Source organism: Bubalus kerabau, chromosome 1 (genome assembly GCF_029407905.1).
Source record: "Bubalus kerabau isolate K-KA32 ecotype Philippines breed swamp buffalo chromosome 1, PCC_UOA_SB_1v2, whole genome shotgun sequence".
In the NCBI taxonomy this organism is placed as follows: domain Eukaryota; kingdom Metazoa; phylum Chordata; class Mammalia; order Artiodactyla; family Bovidae; genus Bubalus; species Bubalus kerabau.
The window spans coordinates 278,519,179-278,541,313 of NC_073624.1; the positions used below are offsets into that span (position 1 = coordinate 278,519,179).

The 22,135-nt window shown below is 41.0% G+C and overlaps 1 protein-coding gene across 1 annotated transcript in view; it reads left to right on the top strand.

Moving 5' to 3' along the window:
• The window catches only part of MAN2A1 (mannosidase alpha class 2A member 1), a 208,106-nt gene that overhangs the window by 85,452 nt on the left and 100,519 nt on the right, over window positions 1–22,135 (top strand). Inside the window, exons 6-8 of the mRNA XM_055565880.1 lie at window positions 7,845–8,018; window positions 10,922–11,108; window positions 14,918–15,095. Coding sequence (XP_055421855.1) covers window positions 7,845–8,018; window positions 10,922–11,108; window positions 14,918–15,095 — 539 coding nt within the window. The remainder of the gene's footprint in view (window positions 1–7,844; window positions 8,019–10,921; window positions 11,109–14,917; window positions 15,096–22,135) is intronic.

The following is a 22,135-nucleotide window of genomic DNA, read 5'->3' on the forward strand; positions in this document are numbered from 1 at the left end:
TGCTATCCTTAGAAAGGTCTTGCTAGCAGAGTTGTTCTTTGGTGGGTGTCTGAGGTATTGAATTCTTCAACGATGAGTAACTCACTGTGTTTAAACTGCTTGTAAACCCAATGTAGCATATGTTAAACACTTGTTTTCCTTCTGGGAGTTGAATCATATTATGAACTAGACAGTGAGTACCCACATGTCCAGACTCCAGTGAAAGGCCTGGGTACAGTCTCTAGTGAGCGGTTTGGCTGACCGCCGTTCGGTGTTGTCCGCATTCCCTGGTGCAGTAGTTGACTCCATCTGGGTAATCTGGCAGAGGGAGAGCTCTTAGAAGCCTGGGCCTGGTTTCTGTGGGCTCTGCCCTGTGTGCCTTTTGTTTCTGCTCATTTTTCTTTGTATCTTTTCACTATAATAAATCATAGCTGTGAGTTTGACTTTATGTTGGGTGCTATAAGTTTTCTTAAATAAAGAAGTCTCTGGGTGGACTTAGGGACCCCCTACTTAGTGTCACTTTTCTTGAATACGGAGTTGGCCAAACGTTTCCTTCAGTTTTTAAGTAAAAATAAAAGACACTTTTTTTCCCCCCATCAGGAACTTTATTGAACAAAGTATTCACCATTTTATTCCACTACCTTCTGCCATTTTTCAGGCAACTTTATAATTCCGTTTTCCCAAAACTTTTTGTTTTTTTTTTGAGCAAAGAACTGTTCCAGGTGCCTTTTTATAGTCTTCCAGGGAATTGAAACTTTTTCCATCGAGAGAATTTTGTAAAGACTCCAGTAAGTGGATTTTGTAGATTTTTTCTTTATGGATGTGTAATTGACATGTAGTGCAACATATAAGTCGTAACTGTAGAGTTCTGACAGACGTATATACCCACGTAAGCCCGTTTTCATCATTCTAGAAAGTTCCCTCACCCCCGAGCTTCCCCTGCAGCCGAGCGCTCTGCGTGGCTCTCACTGCAGCCCGTTTCCACTGGTTTCAGGGCTGCCGCTTTGGGTCTGCCTTCGTGTGCTCAGCATGGACGTTTTCCTTGCTGTCCTGTGAGTGACTGTCATTTGCTCCCGTGAAACCCTCCCGGCAAAGGGCAAAGGGCAAAGGGCGCGGGAGTGCTGGTGGTGTCACAGCGTTGTGCAGCCGCGACCACCATCTGTTTCAGAACGTCATCAGCGTCCCCAGGAGGACCCTCTGCTTCACTGATAGTCACACCCCTTTCTGACTCCTTCCTTCTGTGTCCTAGGCTCAGGTGACCACTAGTCTCCTTAGTGGAACACACACACACACACACACACACACACACACACACGCAGATTTGACTGGTCTGGACATTTCACATGAATGGCATCATACAACGTGGCCTTTTGGGACTAGCGTTTTTACCTGGCATAATGCTTTCATGGTTTATCCATAGCATGTATCAGGGGTTTATTCCTTTTTAATGACTGAATAATATCCTGCTGTATGGATATACCATATTTGTTTATCCATTGTTTTCCACCTTCAGCTAATGGGCATTTAGATTGCTCTCCTTTTTAGCTGCTCTGGGTGATGCTGCTGTGCACGTTTGTGTAAGCTTTTGTGAGGACAAAAGTTTTCATTTTTTTGGATTTTTACCTAAGAGTAGAGTTTAATGAACACATTTGAGAATATTAATTTCCTTATTGTAGCTTTGACTGTAGTGAGAATACGTGTAGTGTTCTCAGTTTTGTTTGCTAAACAGTTTGGAGCAGCTTGTTTTGGACACTGTTTTTACATTTGATTTGGGGATACTTTTTAAATTAAAATAATTATTTAAATAATTTTAATTAATAAATATTTATTAATAAGTATTAATTAATAATAAATGATTGTTTAAATAATTTTAAATAACTAATTATAGTTCCCTGATGGCTCAGATGGTGAAGCATCTGCCTACAATGCGGGAGACCCAGGTTCGATCCCTGGGTTGGGAAGATCCTCTGGAGAAGGAAATGGCACCCCACTCCAGCACTCTTGCCTGGAAAATCCCATGGATGGAGGAACCTGGTACGCTACAGTCCATGGGGTTGCAAAGAGTCAGACATGACTGAGTGACTTCATTTCACTCCACTTCACTTTAAAATTATTTAGTCTTTGGTTGTTAATTTCTGTTTTTATACATTTTATTGTATAAAACCGACCATTAGAAACTTTAAATTTGAGTTTTTAAGGTTATCTTTTGCCTAAAATATGCATTTTGTAACTGTTGTCTCTGACTCATCTTAAGTTCTAATATTGTATTTGAAATGATCCAATTTTATTAATTATGTTATTCATATTGCTCATGTTTTGATTTTAAGTCTATTAGATTTGCCATCACTTAAGTGGTATGTTTTACTCTTTTTAATGATTATTTCCTGTAACTTTTCTTGCTTTTACTTTTATATATTTTAACAATCTTATTCTTACATGAAAACACAAAATCTTTCCTGGTTTTATTGGCACATACGCCCTCTTTTTAAATTTTGGATTTTTCTTATACGCATTTTCCCATAAATTTGTCACTTAACCCCCTTTTAAAAATATTTACTTATACCAAGAAAAATCCTGGCGGGATACTGGATTTCCCTCTAAGTCTCTGTGTAGCTTTCACCTCCTTTCATATCAGTTTTTAAAAATTCACTCTTTTCTCTGTCATTACACCCCAGGGATTCTTTAATCTGTTGCAGCTAGGTTGCTCTATCCTGTGTATCAGGTGATTTTGATTGAAAAAGATCACTGGTGGTGATAAAATCTCAGACATCACTGTAACTTTTCATGTTGGATTTTACTCTTGTTTGTAAGCTTATTCTGCCCTTGTTATTCTGGACAATATATGAAGAAGTGAAGTCGCTCAGTCGTGTCGAACTCTTTGCAATCCCATGGACTCTAGCCCACCAGGCTCCTCTGTCCATGGGATTTCCCAGGCGAGAATACTGGAGTGGGTAGCCATTTCCTTCTCCAGGGGATCTTCCTGAACCAGGGACTGAACCCGCATCTCCTGCACTGCTAGGCGAGTTCTTTACAACTGAGCCGCAAAGGAAGCCGACTCATTGGAAAAGACCTGATCCTGGGAAAGACGGAAGGCAAAAGGAAAGGGGCAGCAGAGATGAGATGGTCAGGCAGCATCACTGACTCGATGGGCGCGAATTTGAGCAAACGCGGGAGAGAGCGCAAGATAGAGGCGCCTGGTGCACGGCAGTCCCTCAGGTTGCAAACGACCGGGCATAACTGAGCAGCAGCATCGCATTCCTAGTGCTTGTTTATCTTGTAACTGGAAGCGTGTACCTGTGACCACCTCATTCAGTTCCTTCTTCTCCCACTCCCACCTTTGGTGACCACAGATCTGATCTCTTTGAGTTTGCTGCTTTTGAAGTATAATTGATCTACAACATATGTTCCTGATATACAACATTGTGACTCTGTATTTCCATACATTTCAAATATGGAATCACAGGACTTATTTTGCAGCTGGAATTTTGTGCCTGTTAATCTCCCTCACCTATTTCTTTCTTCTTGCCAGTCTCCTCCCTTCCGGAAACCACCTGTTTATTCTCTGTGTCTGTGGCTCTATTTCTGTTTTGTTGTTCATTTGTTTTCTAGCTTACACATGTCAGTGAAATCATACATTGTTTATCTTTTTCTGTCTGACTACTTCATAGGGCAAATTGCCTCAAGCCTGGTAAATGTTGTCAAAAATGTTCTTTTATATGCCTGAATAGGGTTCTGTTGTATATTTGTATGTATACATACACATATGTATGTGTGTATATGTACATGTGTGGGTATGTATATATGTCCACCGATCCACTTATGGACACTTAGGTTGCTTCTGTATCTTGACTACTGTAAATAATGCTGCTGTGAATGTGGGGGTCTGTGTATCTTTTCAAATTAGTGTTTTTGTTTTCTTTAGATTAATTCCCAGGTGTGGAGTCGCTGGGTCATATGGTAGTTCTCTTTGATTTTTCGAGAATTTTCTGTAGTGCTTACTATAGTGACTATGCCAGCTTACATTCCCACCAGCAGTGCAGGGCTTCTCTTTCTCTACATACAGTTTCTTTTAACTGAAGTATGTACAGTTTTTTAGACATAATGCTCTTGTACACTTAATAGGCTATGTAAACATAACTTTTATATGTACTGGGTAACATTTTATTGTGATATTCTCTTTATGGCAGTGGTCTGCAAGTAAAGCCTCAATATCTCCGAGGTATGCCTATATGGAATAGGATGTGTGTAGGTTATATGAAAATATAATACCGTTTTATATAAGGAACTTGACATCCAAGGATTTTGGTTTTTTCAGGCGTCCTGGAAGCAGTCTCCCTTGGATAGCAAGGGATGACTGTAGTTAGATTCACATGCGTGTTTTTTTGAACCATGTAAGAGGAAGTGGGAGACATCTTGTCCCTTCAGTGTTACTTCCTAAGAAACAGAGATGTTTGCTTAGATAAGCAGAAGATGTCAAATCAGGAGTTTTAGCAATGATACCACAATCTAGTTCACAGTATATTCAAACCTCGTCACTTGTCTTAGTAATGTTCTTCAATAAAAGCTACTGTTTTTCCTCTCCCAGCCCAGGGTCATGTATGACATCTAGTTGTCACGTCTTTTTGTCTCCTTAACCTGGAACACTCCCTCAGACTTTCTCTGGGTTTCTTAACCTTGGTATTTTTGAGGAGGTCAGACTTCTGTTGTAAAACGTCTCTCAGTTTGAGTGTTTCCCCTTATCGTTAGCTTCAGCTCATGATCTCTGGTCTGTCTGTTTTCCTGGGATGTCTCCACCGTTCTTTCCTGTGGGCTCAGTGCGTCTCGTCAGGAAGTGCTCGTCGCCTCTCTGTTCCCTGCTGGTGGCGCTGTCCGTGACCAGTCATGGCTTATGTTTCTTCTCTGTTCTTTACCTTTCCCCCCTTTGTGGGAGACACATTGAGAACAGGTAAGATTCCTCATCAAACTTGAGTATTTTAGTTTTAGGATCTGTTGATGAGTTTCTAACTCCACCATTCCTTCCGTAACTATTGGTTTTGCTGTTGTTTAGTTGCTTTGTCTGACTCTTGGGACCCCATGGACTGTAGTCTGCCAGGCTCCTCTGTCCGTGGGATTTCCCAGCAGAGAATACTGGAGTGGGTTGCCATTTCCTTCTCCAAGGGTTCTTCCTGACCCCGGGGTCAAACCCACATCTCCTGCATTAGCAGGAGATTCTTTACTGCTGAGCCACCAGGGAAGACCTGATTATTTGTTAGCATTTTACTAAAAGGAAGATGTTTCTTTTTTATTTCGTATTTGTGAGCTTGTGGGTTTTGTTTTATTCAGTGGGTTCTAGTCCAGTACTACTGTTCTTTATCTTGATGCCCCAGTTGTCCCACATTTGGCCAATGGAAGCCCCTTCAAGCTATCTCCTGATTTATTTTTATATAATATGTTTCCATGACTCTTTGGCCATTTCTTGACTTTATGCCCCAAATAATCTGTTCTAGGGTTATCTTGTACTTTCCCAGTCTCAGCCCTGAAATAAGCTGTTTCTCTGAGTTTATTATAGAGCATAGCATTTAGAGGTCAAAATCTAGGAGCAAAGTTCAGCTAATTGATGCTGAAGTGCTTCTGCATCTAGGCCTTCCTAGTGCAGTGAGCTAGGAAATGTGCGTGCGTGCGCACACACACGCACACACACACACACACACACACACATAGTTTGTTTAAATATATATGTATGTTTGTGTGTTTATTTGTACATTTATTCATAAGTTAGTACCGCTGTGTCCTATTTCAGCTCAGTACCATAGGGTCCATTCTACTCGCATATTTATAGGAACTGTTTTGCAGTTCCTTCTCTCAAAATATACAACCTGGCTACTTTACCTAACTAGTTTGCTCAGTCTTGGAATTCATGAAAGTTTCAGAATTGCTAAACCTATGCTACTACAAAAAAACCCAAAGTACTAAATAGGTTCAAGATTTCTTTATAATTTTTTGGAGGTAAATCCCATATGTGAAATGGGCAAACTTTATATGGCAACTTCTTTTAGTTTTGACATACACTGTTGGTTCTCTGACAGTTCAACTTTTCCTTCTCAGTCTGCTTTGCTGGCTTCATCTTCAGTGTTCTGCAGCGTTCTCTCTGTTTTCTTTTCTGTTTTTCTATGTAAACACCTTGCATGGTAATCTTTACAGCTATAATCAGGATCAAGATTAACTCATTTGTGTAATCCTAAGCCAGTGTAATCCTTTCTTCAGTTCAGTTCAGTTCAGTCGCTCAGTTGTGTCCGACTCTTTGCGACCCCATGAATCGCAGCACGCCAGGCCTCCCTGTCCATCACCAACTCCCAGAGTTCACTCAGACTCACGTCCATCGAGTCAGTGATGCCATCCAGCCATCGCATCCTCTGTCGTCACCTTCTCCTCCTGCCCCCAATCCCTCCCAGCATCAGAGTCTTTTCTCCAACACCCCAGTTCAAAAGCATGAATTCTTCGGCACGCAGCTTTCTTCACAGTCCAACTTTCACATCCATACATGACCACTGGAAAAACCATAGCGTTGACTAGACGGACCTTTGTTGGCAAAGTAATGTCTCTGCATTTCAATATGCTATCTAGGTTGGTCATAACTTTTCTTCCAAGGAGTAAGCGTCTTTTAATTTCATGGCTACAGTCACCAACTGCAGTGATTTTGGAGCCCCCCAAAAATAAAGTCTGACACTGTTTCCCCATCTATTTCCCAGGAAGTGATGGGACCAGATGCCATGATCTTCGTTTCCTGAATTGTTGAGCTTTAAGCCAACTTTTTCACTCTCCACTTTCACTTTCATCAAGAGGCTTTTTAGTTCCTCTTCACTTTCTGCCATAAGGGTGGTGTCATCTGCATATCTGAGGTTATTGATATTTCTCCTGGCAATCTTGATTCCAGCTTGTGCTTCTTCCATCCCAGCGTTTCTCACGATGTATTCTGCATAGAAGTTAAATAGGCAGGGCGACAATATAAAGCCTTGACGTACTCCTTTTCCTGTTTGGAACCAGTCTGTGTATGGAAAATGCTAAATAGATGTTTGAGTGAAAAAAATGCACGGTTAGATTACTTATGTCTATGTATAGGTAGCATATAGAAGCCTTCTTTGAGAATCCTGAATAAATATTTGCATACTGCCCAATGAATAATCTTATTTCATTAATTCTAACCTGTGCGTTTATTATGTTGATTTTTCATATGTTATCCTCTGTGAAATTGAGGTGTATCTTTAGTCCTTTACCAGAATTGGTGTGAGTCAGGTGTGAAAAATTCTATTGATTCCTTCTTGATAGCAAGTACCAGCATCAGAATGTCTTAAGATTTATAAGGACATAACAGCATAGTTATTTTGGCCAGTTCTGCTACTGTGTTATGTGATGATTTAGCACTATTGTACGGTATAAAAAGAGAGCCTAAAATCCCTTAATGTTGGGATTGGAGAGTAGAAGTTGAAATGACTTAGATTAGTTTTCTGTGTTGTATAAGAACAAGTTGCAGGCTTTTGCAGCTCCACAGAGGACAGGACTGTTAGCTCCTAGAGGGCAGTGGCTTGGTCCTGTGTGTTTCTCGGGCTCCACTGACTGCAGCAGCTTTCCAGTATCTATCAGATGACAGAGTGCTCACTTTAGCTCCAGCTGATTCACTTCCAGTGTGAGTCACCCTGCCTGGGAGGACGGCCGGGGCAGAGTCCTTCTCTCGGGGGTCTTGCAGGGAGTCTCACTAAGGGTGCTCTGGGCAGCCCTTTATCTTGGAATCCAGGAGACCAGGGAGCTCGGGTGGGTCTGAATGTGTTGTGACTTCTTCTTTTTCATTTATCAATTAAAAAAATAACACTTATTCTCTTTATCAACAGGAGTGAAACCTCGGTCTGGTTGGGCTATCGACCCGTTTGGACATTCACCAACAATGGCTTATCTTCTAAAACGTGCTGGATTTTCTCACATGCTTATTCAGAGAGTTCATTATGCAGTTAAAAAACATTTTGCATTGCATAAAACACTGGAGTTTTTTTGGAGACAAAATTGGGGTATGTAGGGTTAGATGAAAGTAGATCTTACTTGACCTAGATATTATTTCACAGGGGTTATGACCTCTTGCTGTTATGGGTTTTATTCAACGTGTCTTTCTTGAGAATCAGGTTGCTTAAAGATATACATAATTATTTTTTCAATATAATCGTGTCAGGAGTCTTTTAAGCATTGGTAAAAATTTTTATCTATAGAACATGGTAGATTCTTTTAAGCCTAAAGGAAGTAAACAAAATAAGAAATTAGTCTTTTGCAACTAATGCTTTCATTTGATTCTATTTTTAAATGTACCCATTTTACCACAAAGTTGATTGCATTAGAACTGATGTTTGTTTAGTTGCTAAGTCATGTCCGACTTTTTTGCGACCCCAGGGACTGTGGCTCTTTGGACTCCTCTGTCTGTGGAATTTTCCAGGCAAGAGTCCAGGTGTGCATTGCCATTTCCTTCTCCAGGGGATCTTCCCGACCCAGGGATGGAACCCGGGGCTCTGCTGCGTCTCCTGCGCAGCCGGCTGACCCTTTACCACTGAGTTTCTGGGGAATCCCCGCCAGTGTTCCTTCCTTCTGCCTCTCCTGTCTCTGTAGCTAGTTAGAATTGCCTTTTAAAACCTTCCTCTTGCCCTCCTGGAACAGCCGTCCTGTTTCCTTTGTCACTTGTTTTCACACTGTTCTTGGTACCCAGGGGATCCGCGGATGTACGCCTCCAGCTCTGTGCTGGAGGAGGGGTGACAAGATTCGACCCTCCCGAGAGGCCTCTGCCTTTCCCACCCCCAGGCCATTGTCTGCTTACATATTTTTACTTAGTGAGTCCTTATTATGGGACATGCATTGTGTTACATGCTTTATATTCACTCTCTCATTGAACCTTTGTAATTATTGCTAAGTTAGGTTCTGTTATTATAGGACCTCTTAAATGGTGAAAAGTGGAGGCCCTTTGCCAAATCTCATACAGGTGATAGGTACGAAGCCTGGATCTAAACCCAGTTCTGTGCTCTTCCGAGGCCTAGGCCCCCTGACCTCTAGCATCTGCTGCCAGCTGTACCAAGTTGTCAGTAAAATGTCATCTGAAAAAGGATTTCATTATTAAGACTGTTCAGCCATCACTGCATTACATCATACTTGTTCTCTGGGTAATCTAGACCCTCGTTAAGTGTCTTAGGAGCATCATCTGTAGATTTAGACAGTATCTTTCTCACGGGCACTGTTGTTTTTTCAAAAGGAAACAAATTAACTATATAACTTATTATCCTGGAAAACTGAACCTGTAGGGCAAACAAGAGCTTCTGGGGGGTTGCATCCTATATAATTTTATCAGATGCTTAGGAGCATATTAATTTTTGTAGAAAAGGGATCATTTATTTGAGGAAGCCCTACTTAAATTATTGCTTACATTCAAATTGCTTATAAATATCAGTTGGCATAAAATTAATACTTTTATGCACTTAATACTATGCTAAGAAGAACTATAGAAAACATCGTTGCCTGTAAAATTATAGTCTTAATTTGATAAAAGACTAACACCACCAAATGCAGCAGATAAATTGAAATGTGTAAATGAGCTGCTAAATAGTATGGTGGACCTACCCGATGTCTTTGGATATGTTGCTTGAAAATGATGTTTTGGAATTAAGGTGAACTTCTTTGTTTGTTCTGGTTGTTAATGAAGCAGTTGTTTTCAAATTTTTTAAAGGTATATGGTGCTTATTTGTTTTTTCTTGTTGTCTGTCTGTATTATAAAAGCAATACATTGCTGAGAATTGGAGATCTGTTTGTAGAGAGGAAGAGATATTTACAGGTCAGAATTAAAAAACAAAAAATGGCCATTTTTTAACTCTTGTTAAAGCCCTCCAGTCTTACTTTGTGGGAGGCGTCTTACCTCTCAAGGGCAGTGATGCCAGGACATACTGGCATTGAGGTTTCAATTAAAAACAGTTCTGTGTTGGGAAGCAGTACTCGTTTTCTGTATCTTTATTGTTTGCTTTGTTTTGATTCTTCTTCTCTTTGCTTTTGAAAATTATTTTTACTTTTCCTCTGCCTCCAAGGAGAACAGTCAGACTGGCCCTTCACTGGTAAGGGGCCCTCTACAAACTCTGCTGCGGAGAAGGCAATGGCACCCCACTCCAGCACTCTTGCCTGGAGAATCCCATGTACGGAGGGGCCTGGTGGGCTGCAGTCCATGGGGTCGCTGGGAGTCGGACACGACTGAGCAACTTCACTTTCACTTTTCACTTTCGTGCATTGGAGAAGGAAATGGCAACCCACTCCAGTGTTCTTGCCTGGAGAATTCCAGGGACGGGGGAGCCTGGTGGGCTGCCATCTGTGGGGTCGCACAGAGTCGGACACGACTGAAGTGACTTAGCAGCAGCAGCAGCACAAACTCTGCTGAGTGCACTTATTTCTTGTCACTGAAGACGAGTATTTCCCCAGTATTTTCACAAGCCCTTCCCTCTCCTTCTCTTATTCTCCCAGTCCCCCGTTTTGCTGCCTTCGTGTCTTCTTCACACCTGGCCTCTGCAGCTAATGGTCCCTCTCAGAGTCCCTGCTCCCCGAGGCAGGCGCAGATGTGGCAGGCGCTGGCAGCCAGGGGTGGCCGTAACTTTGGATGAGCTGGCTGTAACTTCTGCTCATTTATATCCTTCCAGGTCAGCAGATGCTGCTTTAGGATGGGGCCTTTCTGTTTCAGTTAAGTTTAGACAGAAGATGTATGCAGACACTGAGATACAAGTGTCGTCCTTCTGGCTGGTGGCCGTAGAATGCTGCTGCGGTGTGTGTATTAGTAGTTAGAGGGGTTGTTGCTTTAGGATGGAGCTTGCACTGTGTATGTGTAAAGCAGTGGCGTTTTGAAAGTTTGGGGATGAAACCTGTAAATTTACACAGGTCTGTCTGTCGCTGTTTGTTGTAGATCTGGGATCTGTCACAGACATTTTTTGCCATATGATGCCCTTCTACAGCTACGACATCCCCCACACTTGTGGACCTGATCCTAAAATATGCTGCCAGTTTGATTTTAAACGGCTTCCTGGAGGCAGATACGGTTGTCCCTGGGGAGTCCCCCCAGAAACAATATATCCTGGAAATCTCCAGAACAGGTATGAAAATATGCATTTTATAAGTCAGCATCTTGAACAAGTAAGTATTAGTGGCTTGTTGCTGAAGAGTTATATAAATGGTCTTTGGTAGCCAATATTATCCTTACTCAAGGCATTCATTCAAACGAGATTTAAAGCAGCTGAAAATTGCCAAAGCCTTGCCTGTTTTTGCCTTCTGTGTTATAACTTAATGGAAAGTGAACAATAGTAGATCAGTGTACAGTGGATAACCTATTATACACTGTTACTATGATCTCCTTTGCCTTTATTATAAAAGCCTCCTACTGTGTTTGATTGATTTCATATACTTTTGTTGATAATAAAACTTATAGTCTCTATGGTATACATTGGTAAGAGAAGCAACCCAATTGCAAAAACATGTTTATTGAAATGGATCACATAAAGAGCGTAATTATCTGTTCCCTTAATAACAATCTCAGTAATCGTGAACACTGCCCAGCTCTGATGAATACATGTCTTTGCATCTTTCTGAAGTTTTTGACTTACCGAAAACTTTAATTAGGAATATTTATTCTTAAAAATTGTTAACTAAAAATCAGGAAATGAATTACTTATTTTTTCTTAGAAGAAAACTGTCCTAAAGATGGAAGCATCTCATTAAATCAAGCTACCTATACTTCTAATTCTGGTGCTTTTAAAAGTTTAATTTCTTCACTGTAAAATTAATGGTATGTAATACACTAAAATAAAATACTGTGTTGTAATATAAGACAAACTCTGCTAGAAAAATAATATAGCCTTTTAAATAAAGTAAGATTGTTGCTCTGTGCTCAATAAAATCTATTTTTAAAAAAGTGTGTGTGAGGATGAAGGTATGATTTGGGTCTCCTTGCACTGATTGAGCCGTTGTGGCGATAAAGGAAATATTGCAGTGTGAGCCTCTCACTGTGGCAGGCATAAAAGTATCTCAGCATGGCCGTCTTCTTAACGTCGTGGATCCTTTATGTATATCAAAATCTGGCTTTTATAGTTGTTTTGAAAAAAAAGTATCCCAAGATTCGGGATCTATTTGGTTTCTTTTTTGGTTCCTGGAGCGGTGAAGACCCTGGACAGCCTGCTCGGGTCAGGCTCGGGTCAGCCTGCTGGGGTCAGGCTGCTTGGACAGAAGCGGATAATCCAGTGCAGTTGCCGCAGAGGCGCAGAGGGAGGGGGTGGCGGTGGCTTGGTCAGGTCCGGGGGAGCCTTGCCTGCCTTCTCTGGAGAACACGTAGCTGTTGGCCGCTAAGTGGGGTTTGCACGCCTCCTCTTATTCCAGTGGTCAGGGGCTCCGGGAGACTTCTTGCAGGCTAGCTCGGGGAATCCCCGTGCACCCACAGATGGTGCGAGGCCCCTCTTTTTCTTTCTTGGGTGTGGCTGAGAGTGCCTGAGAGCTATTCTGCGCAATCCTGTTGATGGTCCTGGAACCCTTCCAAGACTACCGGCCCCCTCCCCAACCCCCCTCAGAACACACCTTGTGTTCAGTCAGTTCCAGTGATTCTGAAAGGGGCTTCCAGGCACCAGGGACATACAGATGAATGAACCGTATAATGCTTACATAGATTTTTTGTTGTTGTTTAGCTTATAAGTCTTGAAGTCTTGGTTCTGCGGGTTATTTCCCATGCAGATATCACCTTCCTTGTGATGTTCAGAGATCAAACATGGGCATTCCAGTTTAATGGCACTGGCTTTTTTAACACCCTAAAGCAAATGATTTTTAACTATCATGCACAGGTGATACGTTCACTATGCTTAGTTTATCAGGTTTCTCTACTTTGAAGACAAAGAAACTCCATTCTTTATCAAATTGGGTTTTAGATCTAGTACCATATAATTTGGGCTTCTCTGGTGGCTCAGATGGTAAAGAATCTGCCTGCAATGCAGGAGACTGGAGTTCAATCCTTAGGTCAGGAAGATCCCATGGAGAAGGGAATGGCTAACGACTCCAGTACTCTTGCCTGGAGAATTCCATGGACAGAGGAACCTGGTGGGCTACAGTCCATGGGGTCACAAAGAGTTGGACACGGCTGGGCAGCCGATACTCACTCACCGTGTGTTTTACGTATGGTCATGGTTTACATGTCAGGTGATGTGACGTCTGTTCCAGTCAAGTTGCCCTTTCCTCCCTGGTAGAGTAAGTGCAGAGCGATTGCAGCTGCGCACCTGTACCTGTGATGTGGCCGAGGCACCTGTCACAGGTTGCCGTGTGTAACGAGTGTCCACTCCCGACCAGCTTGGCAGTGTGGCCCCTTGGCTTTCCCAGCGCTGACACTTCCTGAGCAACAGCCTGGGAGTCGGGATGGATGCTGTGTAGAAAAGGCACTTCATCAGAGTCTGTGCTTGCTTTCCTCTTCTGTGTTTCACACATATACATGCAGAGCATGGTGTATCTAGTAGTGAGCCTTGGGATGCGTTTTTGTGCTACTTGCCTGGAGGATCTAGCTGGATGCTCATTTATACTTTATCTTATATCTGTGATTCATGTACATATTTTTCCTCTTGTTTCCTTAGGTCTTATACATCTTCCTGTGTGATTAATCTCATTGTATGTGTGCTTTATAATTATAAGTAATAATTTAAAATTGTTTTTTGGGAAATATGGAATATTAGTAAATTACTAGTAAAAATTAAGTTCTATATTGAACGGTAATCTCAGGAAACTAGGTATTATATGTTAAGTAAGAATATTATGGTTATATTTTACTCACCAAGTTATTACATTTTTGCTAATTTAATATTTGCAGAACAATTTCAGAGACCATCAATATAAAAAGAGCATATGAGATTCTAAATTTAGTTCAGTGTTTTTTCATAGTTTCTGTAAAATGCCTCCTTCCATCGTTGATGTTCTTTGAGATTTCTTCATAAATTTTTATATCGTGAATTAGAATCTACTTCTGGATAATCCTTGAAGTGAAAATTGGAATACTGAATAAAAAACCATATTTGTCATCTATCACTGTTTTTTAAGCTTTGGCACTAGAAACATGGAGAACTCCTCAGGGTTCATCTGCTTGTTTAATTTCACTTTCAGAAGCTCTTCCTCTTACTTTGTGTTCCCAGGCTTTCTCAAACGGGGCCCCCATTCAGCGTCTCCCAAAAGGTTTTCTAGACAGTGTAAGAAAATGAAATACAGAAGCCTATCAGCACGTTGTATTTAGCTGTCCTTTTGAGTCATGGGTTAGGGCCCAGAGAGAGAGAAACCAGAATAGCTCATGCCGTTCCTTAGCTATATCTGTTGATCAGTATGAAGGACACTGTGAGAGACACTCAGATTATTGATGGAAGAAGTTGACTAAGTTGGTTTTCTTCCTTTAGAAAAGGAAATACGGTTCTATAATTGGCTTCATTCAAAATAATTTTATGTTTAATTAGGCAATTTTATTTTTTTTAATTAGGCAATTTTAGATTAAGTTAGAGAAAGGGATATTAAGTCAAAGCAAGTCAGAGTTCATGTAGATGAGAAATCTATCTTCTTGGACTGAATTATTTTACGGCACAGGCTATCTGGCAGTCAGTCTCTGTGGCTAAACTTTGGGAGGGCACTGATGCCCTCAGGAATTTATGCCAAAGCTGTCATATGCCTTTATTTCTCTAAGGATATTCCATGGAAAAGCTATGGGGTTTTCCCTCTGATAAGAGTTTATCAATATTTTAGAGGGATAGTAAAAATCAGTGTAGTAGTTTAGAATAATCTGCCTCGTAAATCGCGCCAAGCGAGAACACAGGCAGAACGCATGACGCTCTGTTTTTCTGCGGCTTCGTAGCGAGTGGCCCCGCTGGTGTTAGTGGTGCTCCTTCTCCTTTTGCAGGGCCGAGATGCTTCTGGACCAGTACCGAAAGAAGTCAAAGCTCTTCCGTACCACGGTGGTCCTGGCCCCGCTGGGAGACGATTTTCGCTACACGGAACGCACCGAATGGGATCATCAGTTCAAGAATTACCAGCTGCTTTTTGATTATATGAACTCTCATTCTCAGTATAATGTTAAGGTAATGAGAAATGCTTTATCATGATGCCGTATTTGAAGGTGAACCTTCATTATTAAAGGAGGCTGAAACACAACAGCCTTAGTTTCTTCGTCCCGCATCCTAGTATTTCTTAGAATATGTAGTTCTTCTGTAAAAGTGTGATTCATGAAGGGGTAAATTATCTTACATTACTGTTCCATTTCTAAAGTTACCCCTTTCTTACCACTCACTGAGGATTAAAGAGGCATTGCTTTGTGTGGTTGAAAACACGTACCTACTAAGTTGTGATGTTCGTTTTCCAGTGATGTCCTGTTTTCCTACTGGCGCTGAAAGTTTGCTGTTTCTCTCAATCGCTTCCTGTGATTTAGCAGTGTGACTGGCAGATGCAGACGCACATGTCAAGAATTTTGCAAACAAATGTCTTGTATCAGAGACTACACTCGCATTTTCCTTAGATGAGAAGTCTTCTAAAATTAATCATTCGTCTGTCATCCTTGCTCTTTTTCTCCCCCTCTGGAAAATTTAAAATGCACCCTAAAGTTCTGAGAATAGCATAAATTCCTCCCCCCCACACTGGTTCCCAATATCCATGATTCAGCTACGGCACTCATCAGCTCAAGGTCACCCTTGTTTCCCCTGTGCTCCACTGTCATCTCACTCCTCTAGAATTTTGGAGCAAATCTCAGAGGGCATGTATTTTTGTCTATAACCATTTCATTATGTATCTAAATGATAAGGACACTGTGGAAAAATATGATCGTAATACCATTATCCCATCTGAAAGATTAACAGTAATATCATATAACCAGACACATCCAATCTCACTCATCTCATCAAAGCGTTTAGCAGATGGGTTGCATGAGTGAGGCTTGAGCAAGAGTCACGTGGACCTTGTGTGAGAGGCCACTTACCCAGCAGTGTACTGTGTGCACATCAGAGCTGTTGGACTTACCACACTGAGAATACAGTAGAGAGGAAGTGCGGTTACCTGTGGGAAGTAAATTCAAGCTTATTAAGGAAAATCACATAATACTGAATAGATGAATAAGCTTAAATAAAACATCACGGTGATTCGAGATACTTAAAACCGAATTTCAGCCATGTCATAAACCTTGAGTACTGGACCTGTGTGTAAGTCATCTCTGTGCTTCCCTCCAAGAGGAAGTGCACACAGGGACCGTTGATCGGAGGGACGCGTGCATACGTCTCGAAAGACAACTTCCTGGGGAATGGTTCCGAGGTCTGCAGAAGGAGCCACTGCATGACTCTGAAGAATTTAATCCTGTCTTTAATATTTTACCTGTTTCCTCCTTTGCCCACTAGAAAAATCTTTAAAGTAATTTGAAAAGTTAATGTATCATGTACATAGGAGTGCATAGACCATTAAGTACACAGAGAATATTTTCAGTTTTTAAAACACCCATGTAATATTAAAAAGGATATATATATATATATATATATATGTATAACTGAGTTACTTTGCTGTATAGCAGAGATTGGCATAACATTGTAAACCAAATATACTTCGTTTGAAAGAAGAAAAAATCACCACGTAACCCCTATCCAATATGTAGAACATCTCTAGTCTTCCAAGTCTCTACCAGTTCCTACAAGAGTAACCATTGCTTTCATTTGTATTTTTTAATTGGAGGATAGTTGCTTCACAGTTTTATGCTGGTTTCTGCCGTCTGTCAATGTGAGTTAGCCGTGGGTGTGTGTCTGTCCCCTCTTGCTGAACCCCCCTCCCACCTCCTGCTCCACTCTGCTCTTCTGGGTTGTATCTTTGTGATTGGTGTTGCCTGTTTTTGAATTTTATGAGAAGGGACTCTTAAATATGTGTTATTTTTTGTCTCAATTTTTTTTTTTTTGGCTGCACATTATGTTTTTGAAATTCATCTAATGTTATGGGTTACATGTGGCATGTATCATGTGATATTGATGAGCATACCACCATTTATCCATTCTGTTGTTGGTGGACACTTGGATTGTTTTCAGCTTTGGTTTATGACAAGTAACACTGCATTGACCGTTTTCTGCAGTGTATGTGTATGAGTTTATGGGGGTATAAAATGGAGTGGAGTTTTGGGGTTATTGGGTATGCACATGTTCAACTTCAGTAGATATTGTCAAATGAAATTCCAAAGTAGACCCACTGGATGTCGCATCCTCTGACAGTTTCAGTGGTTCCTCTTCCTTACTCAGGCTCGTCTTATCAGAGCTTTTTTCTCCTTTTATGATGGATGTGATGGTTTTATTTTGTATTTCCAGTAGTTAATGAGGCTGACTCTCTTCTCATAAGTTTATTGCTATTTGGGTATCCTCTTTTGAGCAGTGCTAAGTCTTTTGATGATTATTTTATTAGATTGGGTCGTCTGTCTTTTTCCTAACCATTTATATTTCTCTTATGTATTTTGGATTGAGTCTTTTTTCAGATTAAAGTTATGCAAATGTTATCTCCCACTCTGTAGCCTCTGTTTTCTCTCTCTTAATGCTATCTTTTGAGGAACAGAAGTTCTTAATTTTAATGGAATCTTATGGTTAGTGCTTGTTATGTTTTGCTTAAAAACTTTTGTTTACCCATGGTCGTGAAAAGCTATTCCTTATGAAGCTGTACTCTAGAAGTGCTGTTGTTCTACCTTCAACATGTAGGTCTGTCTATAGTATGTCGGAAATCAGTCAGTTCAGTTCGGTCACTCAGTCGTGTCTGACTCTTTGCGACCCCATGAACCGCAGCATGCCAGGCCTCCCTATCCATCACCAACTCCCGGAGCTTACTCAAACTGTCCACCCAGTCAGTGATGCCATCCAACCATCTCATCCTCTGTCGTCCCCTTCTCTTCCTGCCCTCAATCTTTTCCAGCATTAGGGTCTTTTCGAATGAGTCAGCTCTTCACATGAGGTGGCCAAAGTATTGGAGTTTTAGCCTCAACATCAGTCCATTCAGTGAATATTCAGTGCTGATTTCCTTTAGGATGGACTGGTTGGGTCTCCTTGCAGTCCAAGGGACTCTCAAGTGTCTTCTCCAACATCACAGTTCAAAAGCATCAATTCTTTGGCGCTCAGCTTTCTTTATAGTCCACCTCTCACATTTCATACATGACCACTGGAAAAACCATAGCCTTGACTAGACAGACCTTTGTTGACAAAGTAATGTCTCTGCTTTTTAATAATGTTTGGAATAGATTGTTGTATATTGTCTGAGGGGAGGGATCAAGATACTTTTTGCCCGTGTGAGTATCAAGCACCATTTATTGAAAAGACCATAGTTTGCCCATTTCTATGCAGTGTCATCTCTGTTGTTCATCATGAGTGGAGATGGATTTATGTGTGGGTCTGTGTCTAGACTTTCTACTCACTTTTGTCTATTTAACCAGTTTCATACTTTCAGCTTCATAGTAGATCTTACTATCTGATATCTGATAGTTCTGTTCTTCTCTTCAGCACTCTGCCTTCTTTATGGTCCAACCCTCACTTCCGTACATTGACTATTGGAAAAACCGTAGCTTTGACTATATGGACCTTGGTCAGCAGAGTGTTACCTCTGCTTTTTAATATGCTGTCTAGGTTTGTAATAGCTTTTCTTCCAAGGAGCAAGCGTCTTTTAGTTTCATGGCTGCAGTCACTGTCTGCAGTGACTTTGGAACCCAAGAAAATGAAGTCTTTTACTGTTTCCATTTTTTCCTCTTCTGTTTGCCTTGAAGATGGGACGGGATGCCATGACCTTCATTTTTTGAATGTTGAGTTTTAAGGCAGCTTTTTCACTCTCCTCTTTCACCTTCATCAAGAGGCTCTTTAGTTGATCTTCACTTTCTGCTGTAAGGGTGGTGTCATCTGCATATCTGAGGTTATTGATTTCCTTTATTTCAAGAATTTTTGTCCTTTAAATCCTGGCTGCTTTGAGGGCCCTTAGATATCTTCAAACATTTTTTTCTGTGTATTAAAACTTGTTTGTCTAGTTGTATCTGTTCTCTGTGAGATGTTTAAAGTTGCTTAATCAAGCTGAAAGTGTTAAGCTTATTTTCTTCTAATAAAGGACAAACAGAAGTAAGCAATTGGATTTAGGTGACTGAGAAACTGACGTTGGACTAACCCAGTCAGCCAGTTTGCCATTGATCATGACTTATTTAGCAATCTATGTAACCTTTCCTTTTATGTCGTCCTGGTAGAGGAGTTTAATGTTACATTTAAGATTAAGGTTATGTTTACGATTATTTGTTGCTTTTTAGTGTAAAACATTTAAATATTTTTGTTCAGTTATTTTTTGGTATCCCAAATACTTTATTTGAGTTACCAAGAGACTATAGAAAAATTTACTTTAAATTATTTATTTATTTTTAAACTACTCTAGCATTGCTAGAGGATTATATTTCAGTCCTTTAAGTTTGTGAGAAAGCTCATCAGGTCACTTACATCAACTTTGCTCTGGGATTTTGCCAAGAAGAAAATATTTTCATTCTGGGTAGTACCAAAAATTAACTGAAATATTTTTAAAAGGGTGTGCTCTCTTTTTGATATTAACTTTCTAGCATGTCACAGATCCCTAAAATTTGAAACTGAAAGTGATTTTTGTTATCTAATAGTAATCCCTTATTACATAGATGAGAAAGTGAAAGTAAAAGTCCCTCAGTTGTGTTTGACTCTTTGCGACCCCATGGACTATACAATCCACAGAATTCTCCAGGCCAGAATCTGGAGTGGGTAGCCTTTCCCTTCACCAGGGGATCTTCCCAACCCAGGGATCGAACCAAGGTCCTGCATTGCAGGCAGATTCTTCACCAGCTGAGCCACCAGGGAAGCCCCATATGGATGCGGAGAGTGAGACTCAAAAACACCTACCTCAATGACCGTTATGCCACTGTTACTACGTCTCCTCCTCTGATCTCATCTGTGCCTATTGGGTCTGTAGTTAATGCTGTGTCCTGGTATTTGTGAGCCTCATTTCTTGTATGTCCACACATAATCTACTTCCTAGTAAGTGTATTCTGCTTCCTAGTAATGAGATTGGGGAGTAATAATTAATATTAAATAAACTAAAGTATATTGAGAGGTTGATTTGCTATTAACTCTCTAAAGTGCTTTACTTTTTAATTTGTTTATAATTTTATAGAAATATGATTGATATATGTCACTGTTTATGTTTAAGGTGTATATTAATAGCATAATGTTTTGACTTACCGATACTGTGGAATGATTACCACAATAAGTTTAGTTGGCAGCCATCATCTTGTATCAGATCAGATCAGATCAGATCAGTCGCTCAGTCGTGTCCGACTCTTTGCGACCCCATGAATCGCAGCACGCCAGGCCTCCCTGTCCATCACCAACTCCCGGAGTTCACTGAGACTCATGTCCATCGAGTCAGCGATGCCATCCAGCCATCTCATCCTCTGTCGTCCCCTTCTCCTCCTGCCCCCAATCCCTCCCAGCATCAGAGTCTTTTCCAATGAGTCAGCTCTTCGCATGAGGTGGCCAAAGTACTGGAGTTTCAGCTTCAGCATCATTCCTTCCAAAGAAATCCCAGGGCTGATCTTCAGAAGGGACTGGTTGGATCTCCTTGCAGTCCAAGGGACTCTCAAGAGTCTTCTCCAACACCACAGTTCAAAAGCATCAATTCTTTGGTGCTCAGCCTTCTTCATAGTCCAACTCTCATATCCATACATGACCACAGGAAAAACCATAGCCTTGACTAGACGGACCTTTGTTGGCAAAGTAATGTCTCTGCTTTTCAATATGCTATCTAGGTTGGTCATAACTTTCCTTCCAAGGAGTAAGCGTCTTTTAATTTCATGGCTGCAGTCACCATCTGTAGTGATTTTGGAGCCCAGAAAAATTAAGTCTGACACTGTTTCCACTGTTTCCCCATCTATTTCCCAGGAAGTGATGGGACCAGATGCCATGATCTTAGTTTTCTGAATGTTGAGCTTTAAGCCAACTTTTTCACTCTCCTCTTTCACTTTCATCAAGAGGCTTTTTAGTTCCTTTCTGCCATAAGGGTGGTGTCATCTGCATATCTGAGGTTATTGATATTTCTCCCGGCAATCTTGATTCCAGCTTGTGCTTCTTCCAGCCCAGCGTTTCTCATGATGTACTCCGCATGTAAGTTAAATAAGCAGGGTGACAATATACAGCCTTGACGAACTCCTTTTCGTATTTGGAACCAGTCTGTTGTTCCATGTCCAGTTCTAACTGTTGCTTCCTGACCTGCATACAAATTTCTCAAGAGGCAGATCAGGTGTTCTGGTATTCCCATCTCTTTCAGAATTTTCCACACTTTCTTGTGATCCACACAGTCAAAGGCTTTGGCATAGTCAGTAAAGCAGAAATAGATGTTTTTCTGGAATTCTCTTGCTTTTTCCATGATCCAGCGGATGTTGGCAATTTGATCTCTGGTTCCTCTGCCTTTTCTAAAACCAGCTTGAACATCAGGAAGTTCACGGTTCACATATTGCTGAAGCCTGGCTTGGAGAATTTTGAGCATTACTTTGCTAGTGTGTGAGATGAGTGCAATTGTGCGGTAGTTTGAGCATTCTTTGGCATTGCCTTTCTTTGGGATTGGAGTGAAAAGTGACCTTTTCCAGTCCTGTGTCCACTGCTGAGTCTTCCATATTTGCTGGCATATTGAGTGCAGCACTTTCACAGCATCATCTTCCAGGATTTGGAATAGCTCAACTGGAATTCCATCACCTCCACTAGCTTTGTTCGTAGTGATGCTTTCTAAGGCCCACTTGACTTCACATTCCAGAATGTCTGGCTCTAGGTGAGTGATCACACCATCGTGATCATCTGGGTCGTGAAGATCTTTTTTGTACAGTTCTTCTGTGTATTCTTGCCGCCTCTTCTTAATATCTTCTGCTTCTGTTAGGTCCATACCATTTCTGTCCTTTATCGAGCTCATCTTTGCATGAAATGTTCCTTTGGTATCTCTGATTTTCTTGAAGAGATCCCTAGTCTTTCCCATTCTGTTGTTTTCCTCTATTTCTTTGCACAGATCGCTGAAGAAGGCTTTCTTATCTCTTCTTGCAATTCTTTGGAACTCTGCATTCAGATGTTTATATCTTTCC